At 37.6% G+C, this 26,380-nt stretch overlaps 1 protein-coding gene across 6 annotated transcripts in view; it reads right to left on the bottom strand.

Moving 5' to 3' along the window:
• The window catches only part of CD44 (CD44 molecule (IN blood group)), a 62,833-nt gene that overhangs the window by 20,527 nt on the left and 15,926 nt on the right, over nt 1-26,380 (bottom strand). For all 6 annotated transcript variants that reach the window (XM_082760729.1, XM_082760732.1, XM_082760730.1 and 3 more), the window contains exons 2-6: nt 18,576-18,741; nt 15,548-15,684; nt 13,889-13,960; nt 13,372-13,611; nt 12,091-12,186 (exon numbers count right to left, since the gene is read on the bottom strand). In XM_082760729.1, coding sequence (XP_082616855.1) covers nt 12,091-12,186; nt 13,372-13,611; nt 13,889-13,960; nt 15,548-15,684; nt 18,576-18,741 — 711 coding nt within the window. The remainder of the gene's footprint in view (nt 1-12,090; nt 12,187-13,371; nt 13,612-13,888; nt 13,961-15,547; nt 15,685-18,575; nt 18,742-26,380) is intronic.

The raw sequence follows: 26,380 nt of genomic DNA, 5'->3' as shown, positions 1-26,380 counted from the left end.
TCTGTAAGTAGCCTTATGGTTTTACATGTGTACTAAACAATGGAAAGAGTAGGAGGTTACTACTAAATTTTGTCATATTTGTACCTGACAAGAGCTCGTTGTTCAGGAGGCCTGATTTAACCGAGAAGTTATGATTAATCTAACCTTTATGTTTCTGAATCACCAGCTCCCTTCCTCTTCTTTGTCTTCAGATTTTACGATAGGAATTTTGTAGTTAAAAAGGGAATTTTTTTTCCTCACCAAGCTGGGTCACCAAAATGTTACACATTGCAATCTGCTTGGTTTTATTGTACTACTGGCAGTGCAAGTTTAAAAACCCTGGAGACATGGGGAAAAGTGGCAAGTAATGAAAATCAGTTGTCAAAGATAGATTTGGAATGGTAGATGAATGCTACAGATGCCACCTCTGAGGGCTCTAGCACAAATAATGTATAATTGAAGCTAATAGTATAGGAATTATAATCAGCTGCACCATAAGTGAGTTATATTTCATTGAATTATGTCATAAATCTGACTATTATCTGAAATGCTAAATTGCTTTACCCCTGCCCGCAGAGCTAGGATATTGCTCCTCTTCATCTGTATAAGAGGGGTTCCAATGATCTTGTGTGGAGATTTCCAGAAGCACTCCATGTTGCAAGTCCATAGCTGTTAGGACAATGGAGGATTCAATGCTGATCATGCTGTACGTCTATCATTATTACTTTACTGTTATTGTGTGCCATAAAGATAATGGATTATGGAAATTCATGCATAAATGGATCATAGTCTCACTACTCTTCTTATCAAATCCCTTTAGATCAAACCACTAGGTTTTATTCTTTGTATCAGACAGATGCAAAGTTTCCCAAGAGTAAGGGGGAAAAGCAATAGAAGAATAATGTACAGCAGAAGTAGTGCAAGGCTATTACAGAAGTTACAGACATTTAAATTCTAGTTTGAAGAATAATGCTCTAACTAAAGAATATAGTAGATGCCTGAGTACATGTAAAACATGCTTGCTAAGTACTCAAGTATTGAGATTCATGTTAGAATATCCACAGAGCTCAACAGAAGTAATCAGCAAAAATCTGAAAGCACCATGACTGCCAATAGAAAGCCAATATTAGTCAAGAAAGTTATAATATGATTGAACTGGTAAAATAAAACTGCTACAAGAAGCTATGACCAGAGATTGTACACATTTTCACCTGGGGAACATGCAGACACCACTAGGCCATAGAGTTTTTTTGAACATTATATGCTATGTGGAATAAGTCAGAGAGTAAAATGCAGAGTAAAAGCTAAAGAAATTAATACCAGAAAAACCTAAAATGTAGGCAAAAGGATAAAAATCCCTAAGCAAGTTGAATTGCTCATTTTGTATGTTCTTCTAATACCAAAGACTACTGCTGAAAATCAAACAGAAAAATCCTCCACTGCATTCAGAAAAAAAAGTAAGATGCTTATAAGCACAGATTTGTTTACACTACTGAGTGCACAAGTGCACAGAATAGAAGACATTAAGATGTGCTTAAATTATATTAAATTACATTCAATTACAAAAAGAAGAAAAAAAAGGAACAAGTTATTATATTTGAATGAATGAAAGCCATATAGTATGGTTATCAATGACAAAATATATACTGGGAAAAAAAAAAAAGGAAACAGAAATGCCTGAGGGTGGGGGACATTCGCTGGTTATGAGGCCAAGTAGCACCTACTAGGTGCTTCATTGAACACAGCGTTTGGCTTCAAAACCTCATATGTGGAGATCTTCTGGTTTTAAAAGAAAATTATTTTAGCTATGGATGACTTTTTAGTTAAGAAAGAGTTATCAGATCATCACTGTGGTACTATGCATACCAGAAAAAAAAAAAAGAAAGAAAGAAAGAAAAAAAGGTTATGAAAAAGGTTATGTAAATCTTTCGGTTGTGGTATTAGATCATGCCTAAATATTTTTGGTCAAAAAAAAAAAAAAAAAAAAAAAAAGGGATGATATTAGAAAAGTGTGTGGGAAGAGTGCAGAAGGTGGCAAACATGAGAGTGTGTGGTAGCACTTCCTAATGAAATGAGAACCTAGGCTTTGATATCCCCATATTGTGGCCAAACATCTTACAAAAAGCCAAGAAATCTACTAAGAAAACATATCAAAGAATCGTGTTCAAGCTCTGTATTACATTTCAATCATGACACATATGTAGATTATAAATAATACAAAACAGAACTATTTTAAAATTGTTTCCTGTACCTGAACCCACCCACCTACAAACCAAACCAAAAAAAAAAAAAAAAAAAAAAAAAGGGAAAAATGATAAGCATGTCCTTCAGGAAGATAATGAATGAATGAATGTGTTCAAATTGGGATAAAACTGTGATGTCAATTTTAAGTAATGATAGAACAGATATCTATTCAACTAATATGGGTCTTATAAGATTTTTCCAATGGAAAAGGAACATTCATGAGTAATACTTGATAGAAGAGTGTCCACTCTTTAGGCAAAATACATGCAGTAAAGGAGGAGGAACATAAGATTTGTTACATAAAAGAAAAAACAAAAACAAAAACAAAACACACATCCAAAGAGAAGGGAAGTTCCTTACTAGTACTTGGAGCATACTCTTTCTTGGCCACACTTATATCCCATCCTGGAAACACCGTAGGGTAAGTCGTCTCCTCTGAAGAGTCTTCGTCATCCGAACCGTTGCCGCTTGAGGTCACATCTGCTGTGGTGATGTTAAATCTGCCATGAAGCCCTAACCCGCAAGGCCTTCTGCTGGCAGCAATTATGCTTTGCTGTCTCCCCTGCACGCAGCCCTCAGCCACTGTGGAGGCTGAACAGCACCGTGCTTGCCACGGACTGTATCTCCTACTGGTTCTTCCTCCCACAGGAGAGATCCATCACCCTGCCTTGGCCCTGCTGAAGCCACCCCACCAAGGATGTTAGCTATATTGCAGTGCCCTATGGAGGGTCATTGCAGAAAATGACTCCTATCTCATTCTTGTGTCTTCTCTTTGGGATTTGACCACCACCACTCGTTTGAAAATGGATTCCACCAGGTTTGGGTGGTAGTTTTCTCCAGGTGAACATGATGAGGCCCCGGAGCTGTTAGGACATGGTTCATTGAACAAGGAACTTGTTATTTCTTGAGAGGCACATTTCCTTCATCAAAGTCGAGTCCACCAGCACCAGCACCCTGAACATGCTCATGCCACTGAGATGGATGTGAGTGGAAAGGGAATGTATGAACCTGTGGTATCATTACATTCCTAAGACACTTAGCCAGATGAAAGAACTAGTGGCAGTCCCAGGACAGAACACAGTCCCTTGAGAGGAGTCATCGCAAAGCCCCGTGGATCTGTTCTTGCTGTTCTACGAGGTTAATGAGTTCCTCACAGGCTGTGCCAGCAAGAGAGAACAGATAGGCCGAGGTAACTTCCAGCACACGGAACATCCACCAAGACTTGACACAAAATCAGGCACAAAAGGTGATAGAAGCATCCACGACAGGTAGAAAGGATACCCAGAAACAAGCACACCCATTAGTTTTGCCTTTGCTTCCTCTGACAACCCTGTGAAGCCAACGCTGCCAGAGACCTGGGCTCAGAAGAATGGCCATTCTGCTTGAAAGACACATGCACTCCTCGTAGCCAGCTGGAATCAGTAAGATGTACACCAGAAACACTTCTGAGGAAGGCATCAGCACATTGCAGAGACACAGCTTTACCTCTGTTATGTTACCCCTGCACAACTTTTTCTCAGAACATAGCATTTCAAATAGTATTGACCCATAGCTTGTGACAGACATTTAAGGATGGAAATAGATTTTCCCCTAGAGAAATTACAGGGCTTACACTCTTTTCCTTCGCTGTGCAAGGCAGGCCAAATAGGTATATGCATGCAAACATAACTACTTGAGCATCATGTGTAGAGGCTGGAATTTCCCTCCAAAAAAGAATTTTTCCTCGGGACACAAAGACCCACACAGGAAGCCCAGAAATCCAATGTATGTGAAAACAAGATATAAATTCCAGCAGTACTGGAAGAAGTTCCTTCTAAGGATTGGAACCTCACAAGTTCAAGAATCTGCTTTTCCTGTGGCACAGGAAAGATCTCTGAAACAAGAGCCAATCAGAAGAGCAGCTACCCCTTTACACGATACTCGTTTGGTGAAGGAAGAGGATCATTGGGTAGAAAAGGGAAAAAAAATAAGAAAAAACAAACACTCAAAGCCAAAAACCCAAAACCCCAAACCCAAAATCAAGACATCCAAAGAGAAGGGAAGTTCCTTACTAGTACTTGGAGCATACTCTTTCTTGGCCACACTTATATCCCATCCTGGAAACACCGTAGGGTAAGTCGTCTCCTCTGAAGAGTCTTCGTCATCCGAACCGTTGCCGCTTGAGGTCACATCTGCTGTGGTGATGTTAAATCTGCCATGAAGCTCTAACCCGCAAGGCCTTCTGCTGGCAGCAGTTATGCTTTGCTGTCTCCCCTGCATGCAGCCCTCAGCCACTGTGGAGGCTGAACAGCACCGTGCTTGCCACGGACTGTATCTCCTACTGGTTCTTCCTCCCACAGGAGAGATCCATCACCCTGCCTTGGCCCTGCTGAAGCCACCCTAACGTAGTCTGTTATCTACACTGCAGTGCCCTATGGAGGGTCACAGCACTAACTGATCCCTTACATGTCTTATCAAAGTTAAGGACTAACAATTTTGATAATTTTAGTAAATTTTAATCAAGAGAGATTTGGGATCATATGAATGATATCTTTTTAGAATTAAATTAATGCTTCATACTTTTTTTTTTTTTTTTTACACAGCTTTCATTGCTTAATAAAAACAGTAAGTCAATAAAAATTAAAACATTTCCCATTGAGTCTATTTTTTGGTATAACCAGAGATATCTTTTATTGTCTCTTCCTTTTTTTCACAGGCATTTCCCACTTTTATAAGCACTATTCTAATAACACTGTAAGTAGTTTATGAAATAGTATGTCATTCATTTTCTATTCAGTAAAGCATATTCTTTCCATTCTATATCAACAAATATATATATTTTTTCAACTCTGCCATTGTTTGAAACTACCTAACTGATCTTCAAAATTCAACTCTTTTCCTTTCCAGAGGTGTACTACCTACTCAGTATATTTGCTAGCCTCAGGTGAAACAGTGTCCTCTGCCACTACCAAAAGTACAGACTCAGAAAGAGACCAATATGTAGGTTTTCACTCCTCAAACACATAATACAGAAAACCAGAAACATGTACAGTTGATTGAAAACCCCCTCCATTTAATGCTTCGCCAGCTTTCTGCCTTGGAACTATGGTTATTCAGCCCTTAAACAAAGCACCCTCTTAGCATAATGCTCTTTACCCCTTGTTGTCTGGGTGGGTTCTTGTGTCTTCTCTCTGGGATTTGACCACCACCACTCGTTTGAAAATGGATTCCACCAGGTTTGGGTGGTAGTTTTCTCCAGGTGAACATGATGGGGCCCCGGAGCTGTTAGGACATGGTTCATTGAACAAGGAACTTGTTATTTCTTGAGAGGCACATTTCCTTCATCAAAGTCGAGTCCACCAGCACCAGCACCCTGAACATGCTCATGCCACTGAGATGGATGTGAGTGGAAAGGGAATGTATGAACCTGTGGTATCATTACATTCCTAAGACACTTAGCCAGATGAAAGAACTAGTGGCAGTCCCAGGACAGAACACAGTCCCTTGAGAGGAGTCATCGCAAAGCCCCGTGGATCTGTTCTTGCTGTTCTACGAGGTTAATGAGTTCCTCACAGGCTGTGCCAGCAAGAGAGAACAGATAGGCCGAGGTAACTTCCAGCACACGGAACATCCACCAAGACTTGACACAAAATCAGGCACAAAAGGTGATAGAAGCATCCACGACAGGTAGAAAGGATACCCAGAAACAAGCACACCCATTAGTTTTGCCTTTGCTTCCTCTGACAACCCTGTGAAGCCAACGCTGCCAGAGACCTGGGCTCAGAAGAATGGCCATTCTGCTTGAAAGACACATGCACTCCTCGTAGCCAGCTGGAATCAGTAAGATGTACACCAGAAACACTTCTGAGGAAGGCATCAGCACATTGCAGAGACACAGCTTTACCTCTGTTATGTTACCCCTGCACAACTTTTTCTCAGAACATAGCATTTCAAATAGTATTGACCCATAGCTTGTGACAGACATTTAAGGATGGAAATAGATTTTCCCCTAGAGAAATTACAGGGCTTACACTCTTTTCCTTCGCTGTGCAAGGCAGGCCAAATAGGTATATGCATGCAAACATAACTACTTGAGCATCATGTGTAGAGGCTGGAATTTCCCTCCAAAAAAGAATTTTTCCTCGGGACACAAAGACCCACACAGGAAGCCCAGAAATCCAATGTATGTGAAAACAAGATATAAATTCCAGCAGTACTGGAAGAAGTTAAGGGGAAATTTAGGCTTGACATCAGGAGGGGGTTCTTCACAGAGAGGGTGGTTGCACACTGGAACAGGCTCCCCAGGGAAGCGGTCACTGCACCGAGCCTGTCTGAATTTAAGAAGAGATTGGATTGTGCACTTAGTCACATGGTCTGAACTTTTGGGTAGACCTGTGCGGTGTCAAGAGTTGGACTTGATGATCCTTAAAGGTCCCTTCCAACTCAGGATATTCTATGATTCTATGATTCTATAAGTTCCTTCTAAGGATTGGAACCTCACAAGTTCAAAAATCAGCTTTTTCTGTGGCACAGGAAAGATCTCTGAAACAAGAGCCAATCAGAAGAGCAGCTACTCCTTTACACGATACTCGTTTGGTGAAGGAAGAGGATCATTGGGTAGAAAAGGGAAAAAAAAGTAAGAAAAAGCAAACACTCAAAGCCAAAAACCCAAAACCCCAAACCCAAAATCAAGACATCCAAAGAGAAGGGAAGTTCCTTACTAGTACTTGGAGCATACTCTTTCTTGGCCACACTTATATCCCATCCTGGAAACACCGTAGGGTAAGTCGTCTCCTCTGAAGAGTCTTCGTCATCCGAACCGTTGCCGCTTGAGGTCACATCTGCTGTGGTGATGTTAAATCTGCCATGAAGCTCTAACCCGCAAGGCCTTCTGCTGGCAGCAGTTATGCTTTGCTGTCTCCCCTGCATGCAGCCCTCAGCCACTGTGGAGGCTGAACAGCACCGTGCTTGCCACGGACTGTATCTCCTACTGGTTCTTCCTCCCACAGGAGAGATCCATCACCCTGCCTTGGCCCTGCTGAAGCCACCCTAACATAGTCTGTTATCTACACTGCAGTGCCCTATGTAAGCAATGAAGTAACTGAGCTCTGGCTCATTGTACCCGAGTAAACATAGGGTACTGACTGGAAAATATTCTCTTCCTTTCTCTCATAAGTCTTCCTCATTGAAACAATCTGCATCTAAAGTATTTTCAAAAATTAAAAGTGAAAGACTTGAGTACATCGTTTACTAAATGGCTCACGCATTCACACCTCTGAGATATGCAACTCATGACTGATCTGAACAAGTGCTCTGTTGCTACCATACCTACAGTCAACCAGGCAGAGCCCTGTACTTCACTTTTCTCTCTCCAACACATTGCAATAAAAAGCAGAAAAGAACTTCCAATTGAAAACCCCCTCCATTTAATGCTTCTCCATCTTTCTGCCTTAGAACTATGGTTATTCAGCCCTTAAACAAAGCACCCTCTTAGCATAATGCTCTTTACCCCTTGTTGTCTGGGTGGGTTCTTGTGTCTTCTCTCTGGGATTTGACCACCACCACTCATTTGAAAATGGATTCCACCAGGTTTGGGTGGTAGTTTTCTCCAGGTGAACATGATGAGGCTCCGGAGCTGTTAGGATATGGTTCATTGAACCAAGAATTTGTTATTTCTTGAGAGGCATATTTCCTCCATCAAAGTCCACCAGCACCAGCACCCTGAACATGCTCATGCCACTGAGATAAATGTGAGTGGAAAGGGAATGTATGAACCTGTGGTATCATTACATTCCTACAGTAGTAAATATATATATATATATATATATATTAGCGTAAGAGAAGATTGAATCATTCTACTAAAGTATAAGATTATGTAACTAGCTCTGATAGTCCAGCAAAGTCAATGAATTCTGCATAGGTTTAATAGCTGCAACAGGTCAAAATATGCACTGTATGTGATATATGTCCTAATATTTTGACAAAATGCATACAGAGCTAATGAGGTCATGCACACCAAGAATGAAATCTCTCAAGCAAGCCAGCTGATAACTTAACCTTTCTCCCTCCTAATAACATTATTCAGCAATAAACTGAAAGAGAAAGCTTACAATATGAGCTGTGTTTTAAGTCATACACATATCGAATGAAAAAAAAAAAGCAAAATCTTCTTCAAAATACTACCCTATTCTTTTTTTCTATTTTTTTTATTATTTCTATTCTACACCAAGCCATCAAACCTCCTTTACCAAAGAAGGCATTCCCACAGAAATGAGGCAATTTTTAGATACAAAATTCAAACTCTGAATACAGGTGCAGATGGGAGCAGAAGGAGAGGATGGTTTGCTTGTTTTTCAGAATCAGAGACTTGGACATTCAAAATCTGATCTCTGAGCAACAGAACATCAAGAAATAAATAAATAATGGTCTCAGATTTGGGGCACAAAAATGATCAAAATGATAATATCAAAAAATTGTTAACAAGAAAATAACTGAAGAGCAGAGCTGCAGGACTCTGGTACCTCTTAAACTTCAGATTATACTGAGGAATTAACACATGATTTTATAGAGAAAAGAGTGTCTGATATCATTCTTTAAGATGTCTTCCATTTCTTACTGGTGAACATGATAGACTGAGAATCTTCTGTCTTTAGCACATCTCAAGAGATGAATCCACTGTTTATTTCAGGAAGAAAAGCTGCTATTAAAATGTGTCAGGGGAGATTGCATACTGAAATTATGTCACAGATGTCAAACGAATAAATATTTATTAGCAATCATCTGACTCCTATCTAGGTGTTATTATTTCTAGAAACATCCAAATTCACATTCTTGAACTAGAGGGACTAGATATTTTTGTTGTTGTTCTGGCATCCATTCTTATGGATGAACCAAAGTTGAGTGTGTTTTTAGAGAACATTCAATAGAAGCATCACTATTATTTATCTCTACATCTATTAAACTTTGCCTTGAATTGTCATCTGACTTCTTGTAATCACAGCAAAATTCTCACCTCTACCTGCTCTCCATAGCAAGCATTAGGAACATAGTTACTTGAATATGTATATGCTTGAATATGGCTACATGGCTTCCTTCCATATATAAAATACTAATGCAGATGCTTTCCTATCAAATCAGCCAAAGTATCGACATAAGATTTTTTTTTTCTTCCCAATAATGACATTTTTTAGAGAATGCTCCAAACCAAATAAAAAAAAAATCCACTACAGCATGGGAGTGTCTACTGTAGATGGATGAACAAAAGCAGCCGCAGTTATTGTTTGAGTAACTAGCTCTGATAACTCAGGGAAGTAACTCATATCAGCTACAGAATTTTATGATATCTGATCCATGGCACATCTGGAGATGAATCATAACTTGTTAGCAACAAATAGAAGATTGTTTCAGTTTAGAGATAAAGAACGTCAGTGGCAAAGTGCTTGCAGTGTATTAATCTGGACTGTGAACTTGATGGAGAACATTGCCAATAATGCTCAGTCAGAACAATAATGAAATGGTAATGTGAAAAACAAGGAGATGTAACAATTGCTTACTTCAGGCCCATAGCAATGACTTATTTTGATCAAAGTAGGCATCTTTTCACCAGACTTTAAGTTTACAAACAAGGTGTAGTATAGATGGATAGCCACTGGTTTTGTGTCTAACATTCATACACTATAGAGTTAGACAGGTAAACTTTTACCTATCTATCTGAAGATATATGCCTAGTGGGATGAAGTTTTTTTACTTGCTTCTTAATTTTCTACTTTCTTGCCAGTGGGGTTTTTCTCCAGGATATTAAGTTCCTGCCAGGATATTCCAATGAGCCTGAAATGTTGCACAACGTAAATACTAGACACTGGGGCATGACTTTAATTTCTCTTTTTGTTTGTTCTTCTTGTAACTTTCTCCTATGATATAGAGTATTTTATGACTTCTCTTGGAGATAGGTAGCATATATTTAACTTGTGAAAAAAGTGCTAAATTACTCATTCGCTTATTGTACAGTAACATTAAACAAAATGAATCTGTTTGGTTTTAAAGTGATGTTGCTAAGCAATAGCTGAAGCTATCAGAAAATCTCAGGTGCAGTACTTTCATACCCTCCCCCTCCCCCTTTTTTTTTCCACTAGAAAATCAATCTGCCAGCCCCAATAAACAATCATGCCAATGCTATCACTTCTGTAATATAGATATACCAGCATTGATAGTTTTATTACATATCTCTGTACTTAATTCAATCTTTTTAAATGTTAAACACCTCTAGTTTTTCTTTAGAATACCATGCCCATGATAGGGAACTGTTAGCAGCAGGTAGGGACATAAATGTTTAGAATCAATATATTTGATAAATCAAGTAGTAAAAGCAAAACCAGATACCTAGAATGCTGCCTAGAAACAATGCACAGTCTTTTGCAGTGGGTGAATAAACATCTGTACAGGCAAGCATTAAGTCACACAAGCATACAAAGGCGAATAAATGTGAAATCACCATTAGTGTCAATGAGACAAACTCCCCACTGTTACCAGATGGGATTTTTTTTCCCTTTCAGGCAATACTCTGAAGCAAAAACTCACACTAGAAACAAAACTTAGAAAATTGTCTACTTGCTTTCAAAGTTTGGGGAAAAATCATGCTGATACATATATGTCTTTTTTTTTTTTTTTTTTCCATTTATATTTAGAGGTGTTATTAAACTTCTCATATTCTGTGATGAGATGTTTTGTTGAATGATTTTTGTATTTTAGTAAAGCTTTTGCTAACTGCAATACATAATACATAATAATTCTTACACTATGCTGTGATTTTTAAATACAGTAACTAGGACACTGACCCTCCAAGTTGCATAGACCATTTGACTACCTGTCAACACCCCAAAAAAAAACAAGCAAACTCATCACTATCATGTGCTTCTCTGGTGGGAAAAAAAATGTTGGCAGGAAGAAACTTTCATTTCTATTGTTTTTGACTACAACCTTCCAACAACCTTCCATCATGCCTCTATAGATCTTCTCTGTGAAATTCAAATGTTCTTCTATGTCCTTTTTTTTTTTTTTTTTTTCTCCCTGTTTTGGCTGGTTGCAAAGATCTATATTACTTCAAACTCAAGACATCGAGCAAATACATGTACAGTTCCATTTTAAGAAAAAATAAGATTACTTCAAAAGGTTTTTGTTTGCTGTAGCTGCTGTGCACCACATATTCAATAAAAGCATCACATCAGTTTTTCCCACTCAGCCCAGAAATTGACTAATGTTCTTCTGAGCCTTCAAAGCCTGCAGAGACATCACAGGCTCAAAATTGTTCTTGTGCACCTTGCCACCACCAAGAACAAAATTAATTTTAGCATTACACAAGTGGGTTAGCAACTGGACCTACCACTTATAGCATTGTTTAGGTGAGTGAGGCCATGGTTTTGACATGGATTATCCACTTTCACAACCATAAGAATATTAGAATCACAGATGTACTATTACCACAAATTGATGACAATGTCATTTTCTAACTCTGAGGTAGGAACAATGTGACTTTGAGTGATAATTTGTTACACTGATTTGTGGTACCTCATAAATATGTGTAATAAAAAGGCAGTGGGAAACACAGAATAAGCCAAACAGCAGTCTTTCAGAGTGCATGTATAAACACTGAAGAAAAGAAAAAGCAAATGTTTTGGCTCCCTTTATCTCTTTAAATAAGCAAATAAATAACTTCACCAGAAAGTGAAATTTATTTCTAAATTAATCAGTCATTAAAGTAGGTCTTTCAATGTCTTTCCAAAATTGGAGAAAATGTATATTTCACCACTTACCAGAAAGCCCTGCTGAAAGAAGAAAGCAGTTTTAATACAATCTATAACTGATGTAGTTATTATAATGCATAAATCTTACTAGTACTTCCACGATGCCATTCATCATCTTCTTTGGCGAAATCATCAAATCCTGTTACCGAAGAGATATCAGTTGATGTAGGAGAAATTTCATCATCTGTATAATGATGGATGAAAGATTACTATTTCATTATCTGCTCTGCAACTCATTACTCACAACTATATCAATTATTCTATATTGCAAACTTCATTCCTTCTTTTATTAGCACAAGGGAGAAGAAAGATATAGAGGAGGTTCTTCACACAATTCAACCCCAAATATCTTTATTTACTAACACAGCAAGATTAACACCAAAATAGATTATTTCAAGAGGAGCATATATTATAGTGGTAATGAAACATCTGGCAATGATCTCTTCATGTTGTTCAAGCTCTAACTGTACCTGTGTATCATCTGACGGTACAAGGAACCCAGAGCAAGAAGTGACATTAATTATACTCCCCTTTCTACTGAGCAATATTCAGAGTTTTAGTCCAAAAAACTAAACCCTGAATGTTAGCAGAGTTGGTAAGGATTGTCATGGCAAGCAATTGAACTACATGGCATACACCTGAGGGAATGAATCTGATCCTAATTGCTCAGGAATAGAATGTTAGTAATTATCTTTCATGATGTGAATTATATGGACAAAAAAGCATAAGGTGTTTCTCCCTTTTTTTTTATTTTTTTATTTTTGCCTTTTTTTCCCTGCTATATTTCACTGTTAAATTATTGGTGATTTGAAAGAAAGTCAGAAGTCACACAGTAACACATCACTGCACTTAGAGGATGAACTCTGTTTCTATCCCTTAGGTTCAGTGGAGCTAGTCCTTTAGACCTCTGATAATTTCAGCTACACACAGAATATAAAAGATGAAATACAATAAAAATCACCTTCACAAGAAAGCAAAATACTGGCAAGGTACCCCAATTCACTGATTTGTCACTGTGCTGAATGCCCTAGCAATGAGTATGGCATTTGTATTTGGTAAGGTTTCAGGAAATTAAAATTTGACTTTATCAACTAAAATAAGAAGGTATTAATAACATATAATTTGACAATTTTATCACTCTGTGCATTCTGTAATCTACTGTAGTAGAAATTCAGAAAGCTTTATTTCTTTTTTTCTTTTTCATCTTCCCCCTCCCCCTGACCCCAGAGACACACCTTTCTCCTTTCCCTTCCCAGTGATACAAACTAGAGACAGTGCTTCCTATTCCTACCTGATATCATTTACGTAGCTAGGTAATTCTTCACTTTGTTGTTTTAAAGAGGGTATAGTTGCAACCCACCATCCTTACCAGAATTTGTGACAGGAAACTCCTTTTCACCTCCTCCAGAAGAATGATCTGACAGATGTGAGACTGGAGTAACACTTCCATAATACGAGGGACTGGATCTTCTGATGGAGGTATCCACTGGAGTTGTGTCATGTGATGATCCACTACCTACATTTTCATCATCCGCACCTGAGGTTGAGGAGTCTCCACTATGACGTGTGCCATCTGCATTATAACGTGAGCCATCTTCATTGTCAATGACTATAGGAAAGAGAATATTAGGCAGTTGTTAATACCCAGGAGCTATATAGCTGTATTTCAGTTATGATAGCTTAATTCCTAGAACCAAAAAAATACAGAGAAACAGTTGTGGATTAATATTAGTTTATTAATTAAAATTAATACAAATTTAAAGTTAAGTAATATTAATGCTTTAAATAATTAATATCATTAATATAATTAATATTTTAATCATTAGTATTAAATTAATCATCCTGAAAATAAAACAAATTGCAAATCTTTCTAATCAATACAGTACCTATTTCACTCTGATTACTGAGAAAAGAAGTGTCTATTCTTTCAATTGGCTCGCATGCTTTGTCCCTTGTTTCTGAAAAAGAAGGAAAAAGAGAAAATATTAATTTAAGAGAATTGAGAAAAAGTATAGTGTATACCAACATAATTTAGATTCAAAGATGTATCAAAATGAATTATCTAGAAAACTTCTCCAATACTCCTAAAAATCACTTTGTCCTTTTCTAAGCATTATGTTTTTAGCTAGAGTTGAAGATGATGACATTTGGTTTGATTCCTCATCTGGCAGTCCAGAAAACTTCCCAGAAAATTTCCACAACTATACATAATCACAGAAAGATATCTTGAAATCTGGACATTTAAAAACAATTTCCAAATTGAAGTTCATTCACTGATCTACCTATGTTCCTTCTGATCTTTCCCAGCTGGGGCACTACAGATTGCTTTCTCAGCTAACCATGACATTCCCTTTTTCCATACCCGTTCTAGAAAATAGTTGCAATCAATGTCCATGAAAATAGCCTTACTCTGCCATTTCAATACACACAGCCCTAACGTCATGGCAGCTCTAACCCTGTATAGCTAGAAGGACTGCATCCCTTCTATGGGGGTTCTGCACAGGCAGAGTGTGCCCTAGTCTGGTGAGCTCTGTTCACCCTGGTGGTCTTCTGTGCCAGGCTTGGGGCCACTGTGTGACCTCCTGCTTGTAGTGCCAGAAGGGGATAATACTTGGAAGTGTTTATAAAGCTCCAGTAGGGATGGACACTAAAGAGCCACCCTGGATGGCACAGGCTGGTGATTCACCTAACACTATGCCAATGCAGAGATGGCTTTTAATGATATGACCACCAAGGACAAAATCTAAGAATGTCGCTGTCATTTAGATCATCACTGAGTTTTGCTTTGAGCTCTGTATGATCTGTCTGTTTACATTGGAAATGTTTACTGAAATTCAAGACACTTGAAGTTAATCCAGATTTTATCTTGAAATACTGTTTTCAGCATCTGCCACAAGATTATCTACATTTTCCTAATAATATGATCAAATATTTCCAACTGTTACAAAGTTCAGAATCTTCGGTCTGCTTCTTGGCTGCATCACCACCTAACTGCCTAATGTCTGAACATCATTTGCCAGAGCCATTGCATACACTGAAAATGAGAACCATGATCCTCACCAGCTCCTAGCTTTTCAGAATTTGTAGAAATTGTAAGGATTAAGGGGACATGGGAGGAACAAAGGAGGAGCAAGACAGAAAGTACTACAAAAGGCGTTGGTCAGCATGCTTGTCTGACCAAGCCCTATACCTTGTCACTGTAGCCTGCTGTACACTCTTATTAAATCCTTTAGTAGATTTTGGGATCTTTTAGATTCACCGTTGGGAGTTTCACTGCACGAAATAGTTGTAATGAGCTGTTGTGAAGCTATTAAGTTAGTCCCCAAGGCAGCAAATTGTTTAGTTGGAGAAACACTAATGACCAAATGGGTCAAATTCATTGCTGGTATTATAGATGCACTTCTGGAGGCTGGCAAAATGTATTTCTTCTCAGCTGAAGATCAGATGATATTTAATATAAAAGACCTCTTCTGAGTACCTTAGGAGTTACATATATTACTGTAATTTGATATATATCTAAAATACATCATAAAACATATACATACCTGTTGCATTGTAACAATACGCATCATAACGGCCTGTTGTATTTGCTGAAAGTTTATAAATTCCAGTATGATTTGCTGCACAAAGATGATAGGGATTGATTCGTGGGATAACAATATACCCCACTACAAAACCGTACCTGGGAAGTACAGAGGAAAACACACCACATTATATGCTATAGCAGACAACATAAATGCTCAAGATATCTGTAATATGAAGAAGTTACCAATAAGACATTTTCATCTGCTTTTAATTAAGGATCTCATTAGCTAGGATGATTGGTTCCAGAGCAAGGCATTGAAAGTGAGGGACTGGAAAGTTAAGTGAACTTTTTATTTGTTGGGAGGGTGTATCACCTGACACTAAAGACTGGCTGTTTGTTGTTGTTGTTGTTGTTTGTTTGTTTTCCTTCACGGAGTCACATTTTGATTAATTTGAGCATAACATACTGATCAGTGCCATTTCACACATAAATATTTGGGGCTCAATTTTATAGAATCTGATTAAATTTAGAGAATGACACACTCTTCTTTCTATAAAGCAGATACCTTAGGAAAATATTCAGATACAAGTCATTCATCCACATATTCTTACTGTTTCTTTCAGTGGAACAATGTGGCTACTGTGTACAGAGCTCACACATTTCAGCAAAGACTGTGGTTAACAGAGCTTCATAAAGCACAATGCATTAGTACTATTTTGCAATCCTGCAACACCTGTTTAATTCCAATGTATTTAGCTGGGAGGGGTGATAGAGTAACAAAACTGGGATTTGGTTTGCTTTTTGTTTTACTTATTAAGACATACAATTATCGGAAGAAATATATTTCATAGCTTGGCAGTCCTTTTGAAGTTGGGAGCACCATTCCAGTTGCATGCCTAATGTGCAGATGCTTGCAGTTCTAAAATTCTATAGTAGGTGGAATTATAAACTACTTCACTTACACTTCCAACTGAGCTTGTGATGTTGACACTGTATAATCTATTAATCACCTTCTTCTCTTACGGTCTGTTGATTCACCTTACTCACTCACCATTCCACACGTATTTTGGCTATTATGTGCAGTTTATTTTTTCTCTCTAACTCAAGCTTGATAAGAGTCTAGTCATAATGACAAGGACTTCTAAAACAGGATCAGCAAATGAAAGTAAGAGGGTGGGCTGGCTGGCTGGAAGGGAGGGAGGGAAGAACCTACATGCCTTACATGTCCAAATCTGTCCTCTGCTAAGCTGTGAAGTAGAGAGAAATTCAATCATTAATGAAAAACTACAGCTCCCTGCTGCATTTTTTACATTTTACTCCTTTCTTCAATTAAGTTTACATTTTAACTTCAGGAAAGGCTTTCTGCTTTGCAGAATATTTACAATGCCAGCACTAGAGATCCCTAACAATAGGCTTTAGTTGGGATTTGATGTTTTGTCTCTACACGTGGGGTAGTGATGGACATTTCAAAGTACTGAGTACGTGTGACAATGTTAAAGAATGAACTTGCCTACCACATTATCCAGGACTTTTCCCTCACAGTAAACAACTGTCTCTAGTCTGTATTTGGCAGTGTTTTAAACTACATTCCCACTTATGGTGGAAGACTCTTTAAACATATTCATCCTCAGGATTTTTCCATCCATTGTTCCCTGGTACTACAGTTCACATCTTTCTCCATAGTGCAGGACATAACCCTAGTGAAAATAAATGTGCCATATACCATTATTAATGGCAATGCATGACATTTATTCTTATATTTTCAAAGACCTGTGATAGTCAAACAAATTAATTGATATGGATAGTACTAATTTGAAGGAGCTTTATTTAAATCTCATGAATTTGTAAATCAAAAGGAAGGAACATTCATGCATTAGGAATTAAAAAAGTAAAACACTACTGACTAAACTGAAGTGAAATAGTTCACATGAAACAATAGCAACCAGTATTGACACTACAGCTACTTCTCAGGGACAAATTCAAGGATGTAAGTTAAAACCCACTTCAAATTTACAACTCCTGAATTCAGTCTTTCTTCTGCATTTGTTTAGGATGACTTGCATAGTAATGTATTACATATTTTGTACAGCAAAATCACTTGGTCTTCTACTCTGACCTATTTACGGACCTCAGGACTGTCCTGACTTGGTTACTAGATTGAACTAGATGGCATCCCTAGGAAAAAATATTGAATCTTGATGGTGTTTATGTTAGACAAAGAATCAATTACAACCTTTACAAGTTGTTTCAGCCAAAAATTATTATCTTTGACTAGTACTAGTGTTGTTATACTAGTGTTCACTTCATTTTTTGAGTCAAAAATTATCTATGATCAACTTCCAATCTCTAGGTGTATATTTTGCTAAACTGAGGAGTCCATATTATCCACATTTGTTTCCCTACAAATCATTAATTAGAGAGGGTATTTAAATCACTTGACATCGGTTTGTGTGTGTGTATGTGGGGTGGTTTGGGGGGTAGTTTTTGTCTCTCTACCAAAACTTATCTATACACAAATTACAAGAATGCACCACTAACACCATCACCAGTTTTTCACTGCAAGTCAGCAGTTCACTCCCCACACTACTGATTTGATGTTTTTTAGTGTTGCTTGACAAGACAGAGTTTCCTATACCGCATATACGATCTGCAGTTTTTGACCCTACATCAGGTCATTAAAAATCATAAATATATTGCATGTACTAGTCAGTGGTACAGTATGATCTGAACACCATCCTTATTAATTTATTATAATCTCAATCTTTAGTTATCTTTAGATTTTATCTGTAGAAAGTTATGATTTCTTCAAGATGGCAAGAACAATATGCAGTCAAGGACTTATTACGGGACCCAGGGCAAGCACACACATTCACAAAGATGTTTTGCTTGTTACATAATATAACTTACTTCAGGACTGATATGGACATGTAATTAGCAACTAGAATGAAATCAACTGTAGTTATTACACTGGATAGATGGATGGATGAATGGATGGATGGACGGATAAACAAACAGACACGATACATTATTTTTCATAGTTTCTTTACCTGCAAGTTTCAAATCCAAGTTCATGAGCTTTTTCCAACTGTTCTAGTGTTGACAAGGTACTATTGAGAGCTCTGCAAAGGTCAGCTGCTTCAGTTCGTGTGAGACTGTAGCGACCATTTTTCTCCACATGAAAAACTCCTCTATATCTGCAACTTACATTGAATTCTGTTATTGAAAGAAAAAAATAAATAAATTACTAATTGTTGAAGTTGCTGCTTCACTGAAGACCTGAAAATGATTTATTTTCAAGTACATGTATAGTGCTTTCAGTGCAAACCAGTAACAAGCAGCAGCTAGTAATTCATTCAGAAAGAGAGCTAGCACATTAAATCACCTTCTCTATATTTCCCTCTTTGGGCTCAGACACATGACCAAAACAAAACAAGACAAAACCAAACCAAAGCAAAAAAGGCAAGAAAAAAAGGATTACATGTTTTTTGAGGTAGCTTAAACTTTTACCTTATAATCAACTATAATTGTGCAGAAGATACAAATATGTTGTGAAAGTCTTTGAAGCCACATTACTGCAAAATTTACTTATATTCAAAAGAATTTTATAATATTTTGTTCAATACAGAATTATTTAAAGATGAAATGGTGGTATAGTCAGAGCCTTTATGATCACAAACATCCTTAATCTTCTCATTGTGATCCTTTCACAACGAATACTTTCAAATTAATATGTCAATCCACAATTTCAGAACTGGTTAAAGCTAGTCCTTATTATTAGCTAGACAAAAGAGAAAAGCTTGCACTGGTGTGGTACTACTGGATCTGCCTGATATGAAACCTAGGTGAGCTGCACACATATTCTAAACTAGAACATCATGCTATCAAATACCCCCTGAAAGACAAATTTCAAACTCTTTCTATTCAGTCAGCATATAGAGAACCTTTGAGTACTCATCATCTGGATGAACTATTTGCTCCCTGATCTTCAGTTTTGACAGTATTTCCCTCCATTTTGAAAGGCTTTCTTTTGATGCACTTGGAACTCACTCTTGCATGCAAACATATTACTATCATACATATACAAACATATTACTATCAACCTGTCACAATTTCAATATGTACCGCAGCATCTTTAATAATAAAAGATGTCTTGGATGGATTTTAATTAAATAATACTTTACAAGTTTGCACATGGAAGCAAGTGTATAATGCTGAACATTATGAGGATAAATATAATGGATAAAATAAAATAAAATAAAATAAAATAAAATAAAATAAAATAAAATAAAATAAAATAAAATAAAATAAAATAAAATAAAATAAAATGTAGGTGCCATAGTTACATTTTACAATTTGTTTCCTGGCCTTCACCCTGGGACCCTGAGCAAGCTGCTGTACATGCAAAGCATGTGGGAGGGGAGCATTTCATTCAATTCACTACAGGCACTGAATGAAAGGCATAAGGTCTAGAGGCTATGAGGTGATCGCAATCCGTTCATCTCTATGTTGGAAAGATGCCGCCTACACAGTGCAACAAGTAAAGTGGGAATGACTGTATAATCTGAGCAAAGTCTGCCTGAGTAAAATGAGAGACGATATAAACATCTGTTTATTGTCTTTTTTTTATAAAAAAAAAAAAGGAACAGCTAAGAAAGAGTTAATAATAATAATGTGGGATAGAAACTGGGGAAAGAACAGGATGCTTCAAAGCAATGTGAATTAACTTTACTCCTGCCCCACCTTTCCCTCAAGAGAAAAGCGTGGTAGCAACTCCTGACTAGAACAACTGCAAAGCATGCTTGATAGGAGCAGCCTATTATTTGTAGTGAAGAGAGGAGCATGACTCATTTTTATCTTAATCTTAATGGGAACTCCACGTGCAAGAAAGGGGAAATAGACCAGTCTTCAAATATTTAAAGGAGGTGTCTGTCTCTTCTATTTCAAATAAAAGATGCCATATAATAACTACTTTCCTAAAACACCCAAAATGCAATTCATGCAAATTTGCATTGACACATTCTATGTGAATAACAAGCAACTTTCCTAACATCATTTTTGCTTGATGGTCTATTTTCTTCTATAGAAAAGATGTGAAAGCCAATGATAATAATCAAGGTGTGCACTCTTCCTTCAATTGCTTTTGTTCACTGGCAAACTGAGGTTATTCTATCTACGGTGTATCTACTCAGTGCTCCTGTATATTCACCACAGTTGTAAACTGCAAGGAATGTTCCTTTCCACAGGTAACAGGAAGCAATCAAGGAGATGAAACAGCAGATTAGATCCAGACTGTACAGCATATCAGAAGAGAAGACCATTATTCACAAGATAAGTAGGAGTCCAATAGTATTGCTGACTACTCATCCAAAGGAACTCAAAAGCTGTGCATCAAATCTTAAGGGCCTTTACTGTTACAATAGAATTAATCCTTATCATTAGTTGGACGGTATTTCCACAAAAATGTATTTCCACATTTCAGTGTCAACAATACTAGTCAGTCCTACTTCATTCCCATGCAATTATTTAAGCTGACAAAAGAATTTCATGTGAACAAAATTGATATACATTGCATAGCTGCTTAACATCTTGTTGATTACAGTTCTTAATAGTTTTTTGTTTGTTTGTTTTTGTTTTTTTTTTTTTTTTAATCATGTTATCCCAAAATACCAAGAGGACACAATTTTTAATTTTATACAATTTATGCAAGACTAACATATTTTCTCAAAATGTCTTCATTTTGACACAGCTGTTTTCTTCCAGGGAGAAATAGAACCATAAAATCATAGAATGGTTTGGGTTGCAAGGAACCTTAAAGATCATCTAGTTCCACCCCGCCCTGCCATGGGCAGAGACACCTTCCATTAGACCTGGTTGCTCAAAGTCCCATCCAACCTGGCCTTGAGCACCTCCAAGGATGGGGAATCCACAGCTTCTCTGGACAACCTGTGCCAGTGCCTCACCACACTCTCAGTAATTAATTTATTCATTATATCTAAGCTAAATCTATCCTCTTAAAATCAATATTCCTTATCCTATCACTACACACCCCGATAAAGAGACCCTCTCCAGCTTTCTTGTAGACCCACTTTAGGTACTGGAAGACCAGTATAAGGTCTCCTTGGAGTCTTCTCTACATATAAAAGTAGTTTTATTAAAATTTCACTGATGACAGCCTTGTCATAGAAGGCTTTGAAGGCAACAATGAGGGGCCAGTACAGAAGGCAGAGGAGGCTAACAAATATGTATTTTTTCCTCCAGAGAACTTCATATCTTGCAACAAGTCTGAATTTCACAGTCAGAAGAGAAGTCAGTGGATTAACATAGAGTGATAGCATCAGCAAGTTCCCACAGATAAATTAAGAAGGAGTGACAATGTTTCTGCAATTACTGGACTCGGACACACACAACATGCTCTAAAGCCATCAATATGTATACCTGTAAGTCACAAACAGACGTTCACATTGTAGATCAACAGACAGAATGTCAACAAACATTCCCATTGTAGATCCCAACAGACATCTTACAACAACATAAGAACTAACTACGTGAAGGAGTATGTGGCCCGTAACTGCTATGCAATGGAGCTGCTCTCACAGCTGCCACGAGTGACTTCTACTTTGGCTCTGAATGTTCGTGATTCAAAGCCTTACATTATTTTGGAAGCTGTCCACTCAGCAGCTGTATTCAGCATAAATGACCCAGGCAAGGAAAGGTCTTCTCTTTACTTTTCCCTTCATGTTGCTCTTGCCCCTGTAGAACAAGGCAGGCCTATGTTTCCTAATAAATAAGCATACTCTGTGAAGCCTAAGACAATGTTACATTCAGGGGTCACATCACAAAGACTTATTAAATTAATTAAAAGTAACAAGTTCAGTGATTTGGGAACAAGTTTTTTTTGGAACATCAATCTTTCTTCCAATAACGTTGGGCTCGTTTCTGAAGAACTTTCACTGTGAAAGCAGATTACCACATATGCTTGCTTTGGGTTGCATTTGAGTCTTGCAACTCATCCCAGTTTCACTGAAATATGAAGTGAAATTCACTTTTGTTTAAAGGGAATCAGATTCAGCTGTCATCAAACCTCAGCCTATTTAGGACTTTAAAACATTAGAATATATGTCCTGTTACCACCCAGAGATCCAGTCATGGTGGGAATCCCATTTTTTAGGCAGCTGATTCCTTAAACTTCAACTGCTAAGAATAAATAGGATTACTTACAAAAATAAGTTAATGGAACTACTTGGAGGCTACAGCTAAGCACATGTATGTTTTCCATGGAAATGCTGAGCCTAGCTCAACAGTGTACATCCTGTACACTGGGACACTTCTGGGAAGCACCAGATGCATTGCACGTGCGCTGACCATCTGCACTGCACAAACATGCAGAAGGACCAAGCTCCCAGGAAGCCATACACATGCAGCACATGAGGTCACGTGGCTGGCCCGGAAACACCGGGGAGACGTGGCAATCCGATTTGCAAAACTGGTTTCGAGGCCATCCAATTAACTGGCACTTTGCCCTAAAGTAGTGTGGAGAGAGCGCTTTGATTGTTTGTATTTTGACTATATCTCCAAACCTGCTATTACAAGTGTTTATAACACTTTTGCAGTATAGGCACTTCTGTTTGTGAAACAGTCAGTGTGAGAAAAGGACTACAGTTGTACCTAAAACTCACATAATGTTTCACAGTCTCAACAAGTTGCATAAATCCAGCATTTCCTCTATGAAGGCAGTAATGACCACATTTTACAAATGGCAAAATACAGATGCAGAGAACACTGACCAGAGCTATACAGTCAGTCTGGGAACCCAAAAACCATACTCCAGAGTTCTGACATGATCCTCCTGTATTTTAATTTCCAGTCAGCTTGGACCCTTAGAAAATATTTCTCGTTACATTGATACAAAATTTATTAAAAATAAAACACAGGGCCTAAATTAAATTAACACCTTAAATTCTTTCTCCCCTGCTGAAGCTTATGGTCTAATTTTGAGTTTGGGAAGAAACATGATTACCAAATGCAAATCAAAACATGTCCCACTTTTCCATATAGATTGAAAACGTTCAAATCCATTACTTTTATGCTACTGCTACCTATTTGGCCTTAATGCAGCTATGGAAAAAAAAAATGTTTTTCTTTCTATTTTTCCTGTTTCAACATCTAATGCAAAACACATTGTGTGTACCAGGCTGCTACAGATCCCTTCACCCTGTCTGAAGTTTCAAAGGAACTGATTCAGAGTGGACTCACAGCATTATCACAACCAGTACCCAGAGCTTCCCTCCTGCCCCCTCTTATAGCTGGCAGGCTTGGAGAACAGACAGGCCATGATCTGTCCCTGACATCCTCATGATTTGCTGCAGCTGAAAGACAATATTGTTTAATAATAGCTCTTAAAAAAGGAAAAAAGACTAAACATGCCTGAATTGTCATGATCATTAATCTTATCCAGACCATGAGACTTGGCTGACTCAACCCCAAACTGTGGAATGCCCCTAAGCCTGCACTCAATTTTATAAGCATGGAAAACTTTATCATACGGGTAATTTCTCCCTGACTTTCCTGGGATTTCTGACGCTCTGCCTTTCTCTCCAGCTCTTCTTTTGCCTTTCTCTCCATTTTTTTTTTTTTTTTTTTTTTTGTCATTCATAGATAATCAGAAAGCAACTGCAAGTTCTTCTTCAGTAAACTTTTCAATTCTATTGACATTCCTTTATCTAAACCAGGCTCAAATAATGCTTTTAGCTACAATCACTAGACCCAGTTCCACAGTTTGATAGCTAAGGCCCACTGATGTGACAGAACTGGCTAAGACTGAAGAGCATTGTCCCTTCATGAAATCATGAGTTACACATGTTTATTAACACCAAAGACTTGTTAGAAGCTGTCACAGTAAGAAGCCAGGTGCAGCTTCCAATTCCACCCTGGTTCTGTAACCTTTACTCACAATGAGTAATGCTGACTCATGTCAACTCTTCCCATTGGAGTCACTTTTCCATAAAGATTTTTGATCTGATGTGTGGATGGTTCTTGCACTGCTCTCTGCTTTACATTGCTTTCAGAAGAATAGCTAGTGGTTTAATGGTTTAATTCTCAAGGTGGATGCTGTCTTATGTTTAAAAAAAAAAAAAAAAAAAAGGTTGTTAACAGATTTCTTGGTAAAACCACAGTGTGTATTTTATTTGTGCATGGCAACCAGGAAATGTTAATGCACTGTTCTTATGGGGATTTTCCTTTTTAGTTTGTGGTTCAAGATGATTGATAGGCCACCAGGATGTGAGAAACTGAGGCTGAAAACAGGACAGAACAAGGGTTTTGAAGGTGCAGATAGCTTCTTTCTCTGTTTGCTTATATAGGTTTTACTCTTAGTTTGTTGTAAGAGCTTTGTTCTAAATTTATTAAACAGATTTCAAACTCCAGAAAGATATAGATGGGTCAATGCTTCCTTATGGATTGTTTAATCTTGTACTGACACTTACTTCTAAAAAGGAACAAAAAACTAGCTTAGCGGTGAGAATTACATTTTTAATATTAACACCTGTTTTAATGCTGGTAATGAATTAGAGGAAAGTGGCATTTCAGAAACAGATTAAAATACTTTTAAAAAGGGCTCCTGGTAATTTCTGTTCCTCTCCAAATAAATCTACAAATTGGACGATATGAGTCCTAACATTTGTGGAGGTTTGGACAATTCAGATCTCAGTTTTCAGTTCAGGTTTATCTCCAGCTGAAGTTTGCTTTTTTAAAACGTTTCTCAGGAAAACTACTTCATGGCTAGATCAGAATACTCTATGCAAAAACTAATGTTGCAGTAGTTTTGAAACATTTCAGAAGAAAAGACGGTTTATCTGCAGAAATACTAAGATAGCACAACTACTGTCATTTGGGCCACTGTGAGAACTTGAATGTACAAAAATAGTGTTCAGGATTACCTAATACACTAAGATACAAACTGGCCTGGATGGAATGGTTATTTGCTGAGTATTCCACCATCTCCTTAGAGTCTGCTAGCAAAACCATTCGCTAAAGCAATTCACAGCCTAGTCAACTCTAATAGCATACAGAGGCTTCCGCCTTTTTGTCAAAAATTGGACTAAAGCCCAGGTCAGTACTGCTGAAAACCACTGGATAGCTGTTTGGTAGGTTATGTAAAATGATTCATTAGTCCCAGCCCCAGTCACTAATATACACGTGTCGACATCATTAAAACACACCTATACCTGAGTCCCTCAGGGCTTGATGGGGAAAGGAAAGCTGTACTGGGAAAATATGACTCTGAACTGGCATGACTACACACTGATCAAAATTTAGAAGTCAAATTTTGCAGGATCCATGTGAGTAAAGTGAACGTGTCTGTGAGGTTGCAGCACTTTACCATCTCAAAAAAAAAGTGCAAATGGTCAGGCAACATGCATGTCATGTAGCATGGCTGGGTAATGTTTTTCATTTCTCCCAGCTGTGATATGCTTGCTCTGCTAGCCACCATTCTCTACAGAAAGCAGAGAAACAAACTTGGAAATAAGCCACCTAATAAGCAAAGCTTCTCCAAATAATGGCTGGCATAAGGTGAAAGTAATTTACAGATTCTTGGGAGCTGTCAGATGAAATACTTTCCTTGGGGTATTGCCAAGTTGTGAAACCTAAAATGATTAATAGGAAATTCCTTTTTTAGATTCAGTATGAATAAACCATACCTTGTGTTTTCTAAGTATCCTTTGTGGACATTTAACAACAACAACAAAAGATTTGTTTTTCAGTTTGAAACTGTCTCTCATTTTGAACTTATTAATTAGTTTGCACAAACTAAAACAAAATTAAAGCAATTTCAGAAAAAATAATTTAAATGTTT

This window comes from Aythya marila (genome assembly GCF_965140915.1).
Source record: "Aythya marila genome assembly, chromosome: 5".
In the NCBI taxonomy this organism is placed as follows: Eukaryota; Metazoa; Chordata; class Aves; order Anseriformes; family Anatidae; genus Aythya; species Aythya marila.
The sequence above is the reverse complement of the archived record's forward strand: the minus strand, read 5'-3'. Positions and strand labels throughout refer to the sequence as shown.